General features: G+C 44.2%; 2 protein-coding genes across 3 annotated transcripts in view; one reads left to right on the forward strand and one right to left on the reverse strand.

The window, feature by feature from the left end:
- Positions 1–7603, forward strand: part of LOC130486378 (phosphatidylserine decarboxylase proenzyme, mitochondrial-like) — a 20894-nt gene extending 13291 nt beyond the window's left edge. For both annotated transcript variants that reach the window (XM_056859640.1, XM_056859641.1), the window contains exons 4-7: positions 1621–1759; positions 3998–4144; positions 5772–5932; positions 7365–7603. In XM_056859640.1, coding sequence (XP_056715618.1) covers positions 1621–1759; positions 3998–4144; positions 5772–5932; positions 7365–7589 — 672 coding nt within the window. In that variant the 3' untranslated portion in view covers positions 7590–7603. The remainder of the gene's footprint in view (positions 1–1620; positions 1760–3997; positions 4145–5771; positions 5933–7364) is intronic.
- Positions 7604–9906: 2303 nt separating this feature from the next.
- The window catches only part of SFI1 (SFI1 centrin binding protein), a 44836-nt gene continuing 41183 nt past the window's right edge, over positions 9907–13559 (reverse strand). The window contains 3 exon segments of the mRNA XM_056859032.1: positions 9907–10014; positions 11840–11942; positions 13338–13461. Of these exon segments, the coding sequence (XP_056715010.1) occupies positions 9907–10014; positions 11840–11942; positions 13338–13461 (335 nt within the window).

Consider the following 13559-nt stretch of genomic DNA (forward strand, 5'->3'; position numbering starts at 1 on the left):
ACAACTCTGGATTAAATCCAGTTATGCATTCTTAGGCTTTGTTTCAGTAGTTGATGAGGACAAAGGGGGCTGTGCCAAAGGCTTCAAGGAGAAACTGTCTTAAAGAGAGGTCTGAAGGAAGTGAGGGAGGTGGCATCATGCAGGTCTTTTGGGAGCCAGTTCCTGGAATAGGGGGGCAGCAAGGGAGAAAGAGCAGTGTTGTTTGATGGAGCATGAGACATTGATAGCAGAGGATTGGTGGAGCTGCAAGAATGAAGGTCGTGGGCAGGGACGTATAAGGATATGTGAGCTGACAGGTGAGGGTAGGCAAGGCCAAGGATGGTTCTGAAGATGAAAGCAGTGAATGATTTTGTCAGCAGAGTGAAGTATACGGGCTGAGGGGGAGGTGCATCAGTGGAAGACCAGGTAGAAGGAGATTGCAGTAGTCAAGGAGAGGAGTGACCAGAGCAGATTTTTCATTCAATGGGTAGAAAGGAAAAACTGTAATTTTGTAATAGACAGTTTTGTTAGCTATATGACTTGGCAGCAGACTGAATACGGGGAGCAAAAGAGAGAAGGATCAAAGTTAAAGTCAAGGCATCCATGTTGAATGATGATGTTGTCATTGAACCTGGAGCATCCATGAGGAGAGTAAGTAATGGGAGGGAAAATGAGAACTTCCATCTTGGAATTAATGAGTTTGAGACTTCTAAGCAGAAATATCAGACAGTTAACTGGAGATATGGAATTGGATCAAGGGGGAGCACTAGGTGTCATAAGCATATAGGTGGCATGGAGTCATTGGATTTGATGGGGTCACCCAAGGGCAGTGTGTCAAGAAAGAATAGAAGAGAACCAAGAACAGATCTGTGGGGAGCACCAAAAGAGTGAGGTCAAGCTGCTGGGTCCAAGGGATTTATCATCATGGATATTAAAATCATCTAGGAGCCAGATGTTGTCAGAAGGTGAGTCAGTTCCAAAGTTTAGACTAAGAGTAAAGCTGGAAGGTGATATATGACTACCACAAGGTGAAGGGAGTAGAGATGTATAGAATTTACTTTTCAGGTTGAGAAGCACAAGTATGGGGGTTTAGGTGGAGGCTAGAACTGATAGAATTTGGAGAGCCAAGTATTGATAAGGACAAATAGCTGGAGAGAGGAAAAGATCATGGAGGATGGTTTCCTTCTGGGTAATTCCAGAGGGGGAGAAAGAAAGCAGCAGGAAGAGTCTACAAATGGGGATGAGATTGAGAGTGGCCGATAAATGCCAAAATGCTGGAAATAAATACCGTATGGCTAAAGAAAGGGGAAAGAGGAATTGGCAAATGGACTGACATTATAAGGAGCTGCTACCTCCTTCTGCTCACTTTTTGTTAAATTAGGACATAACCCCAAATAAACTATTGTATTTTGCTGTAGCTTTTGTATTTGTAAGGAGGCTAATGTTTTGGGAAAGGAAAAGAAATTGAGATGTGAGTTCTGGCCTCCACTAAGAACGAAAGAAGGGCTTTTGCTGGATCTTTGGCTTGCATCCTCTCTTGCCCAAGAGATTATAAGAAAATGTATGTATGGCGCTGGGACTGAGTAGAGAAGGTGGGTTAAATAACCAGTGGGTTGTTTTCCTGTTGTTTGCTTCCTGTAGATCAGTCCGTCTGATGGCAAGATCCTCAGTTTTGGACAAGTGAAGAACTGTGAGGTTGAGCAAGTGAAAGGCATCACTTACTCCCTGGAGTCCTTTCTGGGCCCACATGCCACTACTGAGAATTCTGAGATCAAGCCAGGTAAATACTCAAGTAAATTCAGTGGTCTTGGTTGGCTAACTGTGTTGTATAGTGCTTTGGCGTACAGAATAATGTACCCTTCCTCTTCAACTCCAGAGTTTCTCCTTTCTTATCCTTTTTCCTGGCCACAGAATTTAGGCGTAATTCTCTTCCATTTCTTTCTATAATGCTTCATGAGGGTTAGGGTTCACTGTGAATAATGGAAACTGACTGGCTCTCCACCAATCCCTGTCATCAAAGCTTTGGGAACATAGGAACTGTGACCAGCATTGGTTCTTGTAGGTTATCCGGGCTGTGTAACCGTGGTCTTGGAATTTTCTTTCCTGACGTTTTGCCAGCAACTGTGGCAGGCATCTTCAGAGTAGTAACACTGAAGGACAGTGTCAGAGAGACAGTGTCAGAGAGACACTGTCCTTCAGTGTTACTACTCTGAAGATGCCTGCCACAGTTGCTGGCGAAACGTCAGGAAAGAAAATTCCAAGACCACGGTTATACATCCCGGATAACCTACAAGAACCAATGAACTCTGACCGTGAAAGCCTTCGACAATATTTTGTGACCAGCATGCTGCACCACTGTGTGTGGTATGAGATAACATTTTATGGTGATGAGGTCACACAACCTTGAGCGGGGACCAGACAATCCCTAAACAATGTGTGCCATCTCCATGGAAACTAAAAGTCAAGGCCATTAATGTGTGTGTGTGTATGTGTGTCTTTGCATCTGCATGTGGGCAGTATACTTAATGCAGCCTCCTAAAATGCTGTAAGATTGTTCTGTTTTTTAACAGTTTGAAATGCAGAGAGCTGTTTTATGAGCCAGGATGCACAGGGCACGCTGTCCAGCACCTACTTTAATTTTTTTTAAATTAGGGTGATCCCATATAACCTGAGAGATTTACAGCCCTGTCCTATGAATATCTACTGAGAAATCCCATTATACTTAATGCAGCTTACTCTCAGGTAACAAAGCACAGGATTGTAGACTTTTACTCTAATCCAGGGGTGGGGAACCTTTTTTCCTCCAGGGGACATTTGGTTATTTATAACATCATTCACGGGCCATATAAAATTATCAACTTAAAAATTAGCCAACCAAGCCCTAATAAGGCAGCTGCCCCAGATGACCCCCCCTCGCACGGGCAGGCAGGCTTCCAACTGGTGGCGCACTGGCCAACCTGGTGGCACAGGATGGTCTGTTGCACCAGCCAGGCATAGCCATCCAGCCACACTCCGGAGTTGCTCCTGCTCCACATGGTTGGGGCTGGATTCTACAGCCTGCTCCTGCTACCTCCTCCTGCAGGGGTGAAATGAGGACACACTGGCTAAGAAACCCCCCCCCCGCACATTCTAGCCCTGTCCCCTTTAACCCCTCCATTGTTGCCACTTCCGCCCCCAGCCCTCTTGTAGCACAGAGGGAATACGTTTCTCCACGGCCCGGGTGGGAATGGGTTAACACAGTTTCTTGGGCGGTCCTAGCAGCTCCATAACTAATGACTCTTCTGCAAGGGGGGGGGGAAAGGTTCCTTTTCTCAGCAAAACAAACTCACATCGGACTTGAATAGAGGGTATTCTGCAGGAGGGGGCAGATCGCCAGTCTTAGATCCTTCTGAGCTAGAGATATGCCAGGATCCACGAATGGCCAGACCAAATGATTTTGCGGGCCTTAAATGGCCCCCAGGCCTGACGTTCCCCACCCCTGCTCTAATCTCTACTTCTCTTTCTTTACAATTCCACAAGCGGGGCTTTACCCAGTGGTGTTTTACTGAATTGAGCCATATGTCTAACAGTTGCACATGTACACTTCTGGATTACTGGCCTACACGGTGCAGTGCACTTTGCAGCTGCCGCAATGGGCCATTGAGAAGGGCCGGGCATCTGCAGGTCTCCTATTAAAATTGTAGACAGAGCTTTATTTCTGTGTTGGATCTCTTTGATGATGTGTGGTTGCCTGCCTTTACATGGGAGCCATTTTATGAAAGTGGTGTAAATTCTTGACATCGGAAACATTCAGATAGTGAATTCTCTGTCTTTTTTGCTTTATTCCACATCTTTGCATCAATTATACTGGTGTGACATTAGAGAATCAGTCTTCGCGTTTTTAAAATACAGGCTTCTGCCATTTAGCGCAACCCCCACCATCAGCACCAAGCTTAGTTGTAGGTCTGTGCTGCTAACCCTCTGTTCTGGATGTTGTGCTGAAATCCTGAAAGCAATTTTGTTTCCTTACTGTCTCCAGCCTCCTGCACTGACTCCTTCCAAAACCATCTGGTCACACAAGAAAACAATGAACTCTATCACTGTGTGATTTACCTAGCGCCTGGAGATTACCACTGTTTCCACTCTCCCACTGATTGGACAGTGTCTCACCGGCGTCACTTCCCAGGTAGGCCTTGTTTTGCAGGTGGGAGACACACAAACAGTATGTCATTGAGAGAGTGTTTTGGGGCAGTATGAATAGTTGAGACACGTACTTTTATAACTTGGCTATCCCTGGGGTTGAATTGCTTGGAGAACTCAAAATACTTCTCTGGCAGCCTGGATCTTGGAGACAGATTTATTGTGTGTAATGCAAAGGAGCTCTCTCAAAAGGTCTGGGTGACTCCAAAACATCGGAAGCCTCTCCTCTTCCTCCTGAGGTCTGCAAGAACTCATTTAGAAGTGATGCTGGCAGGGAAGGAGATCTTACTGTTGCAGCTTGTCACACACCCAACAACTCATTTACACTGGGTTCTTAGCTTTCTCATGCAACTGTAGAACATCAGACATGCATAGCCTCTGTGTGCTAATGTTGTACATGTAGCAGCCCGGCTTAAATGAGACAATGGGCATATGAAAGATCACAGGTGAGTCATAGTCTTTTGCTGCCTTCTCCTAGTTTTGGCTTTGTATTGAGCCTTATAAGGCAAAGCAAATGACAGCTCTGTGCTCCTCTTCTTCTTCTTTTTAGGGGGGTGCTGATGACAACACACTTTGCAGAGCTGAGTTCCCAAGCAGTTTATTTTCCTGGAAAGGAAAAACAGAGACATGTTAGATTTGGAAGCAGTATTCACATTCCAGTGCTTTAGGCATAGTGTTGCATCTGACTGTTATGTCAGCTGGCATGGCCTGGGTGGAAGGCGTCTAAACTGGAATCTGCCGTAAAGGTCATAGTGATCACTTGTTTTGGTGCCAAATCAGAATGATTTGCCTGTATTCTCACTGGGGGATTGGGGAAGGGTCCCTACTCCATACTTGCATCTTCCTCATCGTCTTAAACCATTCCAGAGACCACCATAGGTGCTTCAGGTGCACCTTTGAAGGTTTGGCACCATGTAAATGTTGGAGCTGGCAAAGGCCTCTCCTGCTGTGCCCAGTCCAGGTCACTGGAGCATCCCTTGCCTTTTGCTCTCTGCTCATATTTGGAGGTGGCTGTGAACCCTCATGGCCTGTTGCAGGCATGGGCCAGCTCCTTTCTTGCCCTAATTTCAGGGAGATAGGAGTAGGAGATGGGGAAATGGTTGTTAAAGCAAAGCAATGCAGCACCTGTTAAAAATTTACTTTAAGCCTTAGAACAGTGAAATGCTGTAATTATAGATTCCTTTCACATATTTTGAACATCATGAAGGGAAGGCTTGGCTAAGGACACCAAGCGATGCCCTGCCAAAGACTTATTCCTAAAGGATTTTAAAATGGGAAAGGGTAATGATTGTATCCTTCCTCTTCTTCACTCTTTTGCTACAAACTGCCCCAGTATTTGCTGCTTCTGGCAAACCTGTTTGATTTATGGTGACCACAGAATAGAATAATTGCGTCCCTCCCAAAAAAAAGAACTTGGTGCCACTAGGGATTATAGTAAAAGTTGATCTTCTCTTGATTCCATTTTACTACTATCTGGTTCATGTAGTGCAGTAATTCTGACCCACGAGTCTTTAGTTTTGTCTTGTGAGTCATTCCTGATCATGTGATTTCATCTTTACAATAGCTTGATGAGTAAAGGGAAGGCTTTTCCCCTTTTCTCCTTGTTCACTCAGGCTCCCTGATGTCTGTGAATCCTGGGGTTGCTCGCTGGATCAAGGAACTCTTCTGCCATAATGAACGTGTTGTCCTCAGTGGTTGCTGGAAATATGGCTTTTTTTCTCTGACAGCTGTCGGAGCGCAAAACGTGGGATCCATCCGCATCTATTTTGACCGAGTGAGTAGGAATCTTTCTTTAAGAGGAAGCAATGGCAGAGTTATGAGGGCGGCACAACTGTTAATGTCTGTCCCAAAAGGAGAATAGTTACTTTTAACAGAAGGTGCAAGCAGGCAAGGCTACCGAATGCTCTCTCTTCCTGTTTCCAGAGGATGCTTAAGTCCTCTGAACATTAGTTTTTTTAGTTCTGTTTCTGAGTCAGAGCCATTCTGAGTTGTGTAGGAGAGGCCATAGCAATAGAGTATGTAGGTTCTGTGTGTGTAGGTGTGTAGGTAGAACCTATGTGTGTAGGTTCTGCATTCAGTTCCTACAACTTCCAGGTAAATGGACCTTTGATAATAGGCCTGGGAGAGAACCTTTGTCTGAGACATTGGGACGGAACTGCCAGTCACAGCAGACAGCACAGGGTAGCAGAGGAACAGCATTTTTATAATAACGTGGAACCTCAGCCCACCCAGATGTAGAAGACTTAATATGGGTACAAGCAGTGATGAATCCAGTTAACTTTGCGAAAAAGCCAGCTCCTGCAGAAACTCTTACTTGATGCTGTTAATATCCTTACGTCTCCAGTTTTCCTTCCTTGGGTAAGGCTAAGGAAAGAGCTGAATTCTAGGCCCTGCCTCATAGTTTACAGCTGGGGCCTGAGTTGTTGCTTGTAAGCTCAATTGGTCTCATAAATGGTAGAGATCTATGGCACTCACCTGGGACATTCTGCCTGATGAGGTGAAGTATTACAAGGAACAATTTGTGGCAACTTCCACCATCCCAAAGTGGGTTTTGGCAGAAATCCCACTGCTGCATGTACATAGACAGTATATAACTTTGTGTCCCAGTAACCCATCTGCCCCCCCTCATTATTGGCTGGAAATGATAAAAGTAAAAACTATATCCTGCTAATCTTTTAGAGCTTTTAAAATATTCCTCTGCTGTTTGCTGTTTAATCTCTGCTTTTGTTTTACTGCTGTGGATGAATTTGATTTTACAGCTCTAAGTATTGCTCAGCAGGACCTGGAGATGCTAACACATGCCAGCTATGAGAATTGTATCCGTGCCAGGGATCATGGCTTTTGAGAAGATTGTGCAGGGTGGCCATTCTTTTCTTTAAATTCTGCTGTAAGCCAACCTGAATTCTATTCTATTAGTAGAGGGGTTGGGTAGAAATCTCTTGGCCATTAGTTAAATTTGCAAATCACCACTTCTCTTGTTGCCTGTGGTCAGTATTACCTCCAAGAGACCAGGCAGGCAGGCAGGTGCTACAAAGGTTGGCTCTTCTTTAGCCCACAAAAGACTAAGTTGGCAGATTGACTAGTGGGGGGGGGGAAGGGCGGGGGGGTGTAACTGCCTTAAGCTTTCAGGCAGGGTATAATGGCAAGTTTTCCTCCTTGAATAACAAAGATGCCAAATAACATCACTTTCTCTTCTGTGTGTGCAGGACCTGCGTACAAACAGCCCCAGATACAGCAAAGGCTCCTATAATGACTTCAGCTTTGTAACCAACAACAACAAAGAGGGCATCCCCATGAGAAAAGGAGAACATTTAGGGGAGTTTAACTTGGGATCTACCATCGTTCTGATCTTCGAGGCACCGAAGGACTTTAATTTCTACTTGAAACCTGGCCAGAAAATCCATTTTGGAGAGGCCCTGGGATCTCTTTAGAGCCTCCACTGCCTGGGGGGTGGTGGGGATTTTATATGCAATAGGGACTCAATTCGAAAAAGGAAAAGTTTCTCTATGGTTCCAGTATTGCTCAGCAGGACCTGAGTGAGGACACTTGTTCTTAAACTGGGGATGCGCAAGTGCACACCCACTAAGAGAACTGCATACATATCAGGGATCGTGGCCTTTAAGAATGTTGACCAGGGTGGCTTTTCTTCTTCCCTGTGCCTGCAGTAACAATAGTTTCTCCCTTTACTTCTTTATGCAGCCCGCTTTTGCACAGAACCTTGACGGCTGTGTTGAGCCAATGTAAATTCTGCAGTTCGAGGGAGGGCAGGAAGCTGAGAGATTCCTCCTTTAAAGGGACACTAGCAGATTGACCTATGCACCATATTGTTTTATTTGGTAAATTCATTTTCCAAATTCTTTTCATACAAGACTGCTTCATTGTCATCTGAACTGGAAAAAAAAAGGGTTGTCCAGTGCCAGAATTATAAAACATTCAAGCTCCACTACACTTATCAACTTTTAAAAGTTAAATCTGTTACTCTCCCTTTAAAGCAGAAGTTTGCACTGTATTTTAAACCTCAAACACTGTGTCCACATTCCATATTAGACTTGTGTGTTTTTAACTATTTTACTTATAGCTGTAGCTCACCCTAACCCTATTATTTCAGCTTACTATTCTGGGCCTTAAAAGTTTTCTGTTCTGTATAGGAAATACCCAGACTCCTTTAAGCTTGGAACATTAAAAATGACCCAGTTGATTTAATTTCTCTGTACACAGCCAGTGGGAATTCTTTTGCTGTTTAAAGTAAGCACAGTCAGTTGCCATGATTGGGGGAAAGGATGAGGCAAACAGTGAGAGTCTGCAAATATGCAGAATTTAAATAGCAACAGGATAGATTAAAAAACAACAACGGAATCTTCTGAGTAATCCAGTTCTTCTTGCATGCATTTGACTTCTCCCACTCTTTTCTGAACTTGCAAATATTTATGTAGCTTAAGAAATTCAAATTTCCCCTTCTGAGATCAGGAGTCAGGAATTCTGTTCTGAAGCCTCATCATGCAAACGTCTCAAAACTGATGCTCAGAGGGGTTCACTCTTTAACATCATGCCTTTTTCTGGAAGGAGGTTCATAGTGACTGGTGCCAAAAGGGCAGGGATTCCTTTATTTAGAATACGCTTTGTTTTTAAATGAATTGTTTTGGATTCAAGAAACAAGCGTACATAGATAAACATCAGGAGTGCTGAGTTTATTTAGCTTTAAATCATATATTTCCTTTAAAACACCTTGTATATGCTTAACTCAAGCCTTATATGTATACTTGCCAGCACACACCCTTCCCCAAAAAACATGCGCGTCACAAGAAAGCAACAGTCTTCTCCTTTTAATATAAAAGGAGAGTCTGGAAGAGAAAGCTAAGCCCACCCACCCCTAAAATACAAAGACTAAGGTGCCTGCTGTAGAAAAGAGCAGATCTTTATGATGTGCGTGTTTGTGTGTGTGCCCCCTGGGTTGAGGCATGAATGCTTCTACTGACCCCCGTCCTTCTGGTGGTGGGACTGACGTAGGGCAGAGACTTCTTCATGATGCCTGGTCCGCCTCTCTTTACAGACTTTATAAAAGCAGTTTACTGCTCGTTTCTTAAGTAGCAAGTCACCCTCTTTTAACCCTAGAATGTCATGATAGTTGACATCTCCTCTAGTAGTACATCACTCAAGAGGCAAAACCAGTTGAACAGGGACAGTTATAAAGCCACTGAAAATAGACGAGAGGCACCAGAGAGGAGGCCTTGTTCCAGCCACTGGAGGAACAAATTGCTCCCGCTGTGTCTGCTCAGCCACCCATGCTTTGAGCGCTAATGTCTCCTTCCTCAACCTATCTAACTGTATTGGTCTGAACTCCAGGATGTTTCTGCCAGTGCTGGACATCAGAGTTCTACTGGATGAATGTTCTGTGCTGAGCCAGGTCATGTAGCAGCCTGCGCTGAAAAGGTCACATTGATCCTAATAAGTGGGAGTGGGTTCCTTGGTGATGCTGTGAATTTCTCCTACATGGAGAATCCATTTAATTTTTCAACTGTATCAGTAGCACAGTATTTTTGTATGTCAAAATGTACAACTTATGGACATTAACTCCTTAATTGCAAACATTTTTTAAATAAAACAAGTGACTTGCCCTGCTTGACTTTTTTTAGAAGACATTTAAAGTGCCTGGCCTCTTTACAGAAGCATTACCCCTGGCAAGTGTTCCTGGAGCCAGCAGGCCCTCTAACCCCATGAAGGTTAACTGCACGTTGCACAAGCAGTCATTCAGCTATTAAGAGCAGCTTGAATGTCCTGGATGCGTGTTCTGTAGGTCTGCATCTCTTCTCGCTCTTCTCCAAGTCTGCTTGCGAGGGATTTGATTTGCACTTTCAGCTGCAAAGAAACCAGACTACAAAACGTTAGTAGTTGTGTGACAGAGAGGTGGGAATCTGTGCCTCTATGAAATAACTTTTGACCGCTTGAAGGGAACGCTTAAGTTAAAATGGTAAAATATTTGATTCAGACACAGCAGGAGTTAACACCACCTACCCAAGCGGCTTGGGAACCCTCATCAAGGTAACAAGGTCTTCCAACAAGCAGCAATAAAGGAAGCTAACCTACTGGGAACTCTTGTGTGCCACCTGACCAGTTCAAAAGGGCAAGCTGATGCACCTGCTCACAGATAAATTGTTTGGATTTTCCCATCTTGTTCTCTTTTACTACTTGTAATTCTAAAGGACAAATGGAGAATAAGAAAATGGAACTGAATGCAAAAGGGGAAGTCGGATACAGAAACACTTCTTAAAAAATTAATAAATGTACAGGGTACACCATATGCCTTTCCTAGACATGGGGGGAAATGTCTGTTCTGCTGTCACTCAAATCACACCCAAATATTTTTTATCACCTATAATACCCTAATTCAGTGCAGTAATTTAGATTGACAAAACAACCAACTAAGGTCAGGAGACTGAATATTACTGGGAAAAAAAAACCATCAAATGTGCCAACCAAAGCAAAATGAAGAAAGTATGGGCATTTCACAGCAAAGGGGGGGGCAAGGGACTGTGCAGAATGTCAGCACATTTTTATTATTATTTGTATTCACATATATGTATATTTTTTCTTTTTTTTCTTTTTTTTATTATTATTAAAAATCAAAAAAAAACAAACAAAAAAAAGAATGTCAGCACCCCTGAGCCATGATCACGGAATGTCCTACTCAAGGTTTCTCTCACTTCTCAGATTTCATTAAACACGTTTATCACTATTAGCCCCAAAGACTAGAAACTGCATTTAAAATATAAAAGCTAGTCAACAGCAGAAGAAGGAAAAATACTGGGGGTGTATGAGACACAATTGGATCTATGCCTGTTTTGGGTATATGCCTATTTTGAGAAATAAGAGCGCAATCCTGAAAAGGGAGGTAGATCTGTGGCGGCAGGGAGCAGCAGACCCGTGTGGCCTTAGAGGCTGCCACGGAGAAAAAGAGTATATTTTAAAATTTTAAAAGGAAAAAATGGGGGAAATGCCCCATTGAAAACAGCGAGGCTGTGCCATCAAAAAAGGTGGGGCAGCCCCTCCGCAGCTCAAGGGGACGTTTCCCAGAGTAAAAGCTGCACTCCACACACTGCACTGGCAGCAGGGGCCAGCAGCACCCGGACACCTGTGTTTTTGCCCCTGTACTGGCATAGATGCCCTGATTCCATGATAAGATGGCACCTATGCCAGCATGGGGTCACGCTGGCTCCTTCAGGAATGGGCTGCCCATCTCACTTTTGCCTAGGTTAGGATCCCTCACAATTTTAAAGACCCAACATTTTCTTTTCAGCTAGGGTAGCTAAGTTAGTCTTTAAAATGCCACTAAACTCCTGGTCCCCCCGCAACAGATTTCAATATCCCAGCATCAGCATTTTCAGAGTAGATGCAGTGAATGGTTCCTCACCAGGGATGCCTGTACCCTGTACTGGCTGCAGTTCATGGTCCTTTGACCCTACTATTTTGTTTCCTCCTGTATGTCTGCTTAATGTGGATCTGCTGCACTGCATCTAAAGGAAGTGGGCTCTAGTCACAAAAGACTGCTGGAGCAGAATTTTGTTGTTTAAAGACCTCAGATTTCGGTTCACTTTCTCGACTTCTTTCACTGTCGACCATTGTGCTAATGGGCAAATCTAGCATATTTTCACACAATAATACTGAGAAGGACTTGCATTTGTACCTGATCCAGCTCTCCTTTTACTTGCTGCACAGATGTTTGCTCCTCGGTCCCCATAGTCATTTCTAGCCACTTGAGCAAAATGCGTTCCCGCCTCTGGCATGATCTGAGGGGGAGAAAAAGTTCCAAATGTTCCGTTTGGGCTGGTAGCAGCTGATGGCAAGCAGGAAGGCAACTTTTGTCACCTTCCAATCATGTAGGCCCCTGCAACTTTTGACTTCTACAATATGTGTCAAGTGCTCAGTCCCTTACTAGAGTTTTCTTCATAGAATTGTGATGCAAGCCACTAACATTTCCATTTAACAGTTGGGAACTGAAGCAGAGAGATTCCCGAGTTGCCCGTGAATTCACAATTGATAACCTCCCCCCGCAAACAATCTTTCTGCTCCATCGAATGGTGCATCAGCATCTGAAAATAATGAAGTTAACACCCTCTCTAGTTTTGTTTCCTCAGCACTACAAACAGCATTCTATATATTTAATAAATGTTGTCTACTGACAGAACTATTCAATCCTCCAAATCAGTGCCTTTTTTAAAAAAGTGCTGGCATTCTACACACTACTCTTGATCTTAGCCAAAAGGCCGAGAAGCGATTGGTATTCATTTATAAGATTGCACTGGTTCCACCAATTCCCCTCTCAGGATTTTGCCCCCCCCCAAAAAAAAGGCATCAGTAGTTAGCACCTGTGAATACTGCCACAAAGAAAGCCCTGCTTTAACCGTTACTGACAGCAACAGTCTGTAATCCTGGTTTGATGGGGAAATTGGGCATTACACCGTTACATTCTAAACAATGCTTATTATTTTGGGTGTTCAACCAAACCACAGTGAACAAGAGAATATAAATAATCCTTTATTAGCTGCTGAGTGCATCTATGCAAAATAAGGATAGAATCAACCACCCCTTGCATTCCTTGGAAGCAAGGTATTACACGGTCCAATGCCTGTGCGATAGCCACAGAGCTTACTGGGAGAGGACCTATCAGAATGGCTCTCAGTTGGGCTGTGGGAGGGACACATGGGAGTTATTGGCATGCAGCTCCTCACTGGGAACAGCTGTGACAGCTCTGACCAATCAAAGCAGTGCTGGTGGTTGCTGCATGCCCACTGGGCCTGGAACCTGACTACAAATCACAGCTGGTCTTTTGTCTTTATTTAATTAATTATACTCCACCATTCTTCCTTAATGGGGACCCAAAGAAGCTCACGTCATTTCTCCTCTCCTCCGTTTTATCCTCACAACAACCCTGTGCAGTAGGTTAGGCTGAGAGTGTGTGACTGGCCCAAGGTCATCCAGTGAGCTTCCACGGCACGAGTAGGGATTTGAACGTGGGTCTTCCAGATACGAGTCCAGCACTTAACTACTACACCACACTAGCTGAAGAAGGGTCACATCAGTTTAGCAGCCCAAAGAGAACCCCCAATAAAGTGGCCCATTGCAGTTATGATGTTAAGGCAAAGCCCCAAGTGCAGACAGGGAAAGGGTACTTCACTACACACTTTAGTGCCTGCTGATTGCTGTGATAACGTTGCATTTTCTGCCTCATGTGTCGGAGCTCAGCCTCCAGCTGCTTATGAACATCTGCCTCCGGTGTGGAACTGTCCATCTGATTTTCTTGTTGGCCTAAAACCAAAACCAAGACACAGGATTATATAATTTCTGCTGCTTCGCTTCTAGATTCTGTACCGAATTCGGTGCCAGAAGGTATTTCCTCCCTTCCA

Source organism: Euleptes europaea, chromosome 13, assembly GCF_029931775.1.
Source record: "Euleptes europaea isolate rEulEur1 chromosome 13, rEulEur1.hap1, whole genome shotgun sequence".
Classification (NCBI taxonomy): domain Eukaryota; kingdom Metazoa; phylum Chordata; class Lepidosauria; order Squamata; family Sphaerodactylidae; genus Euleptes; species Euleptes europaea.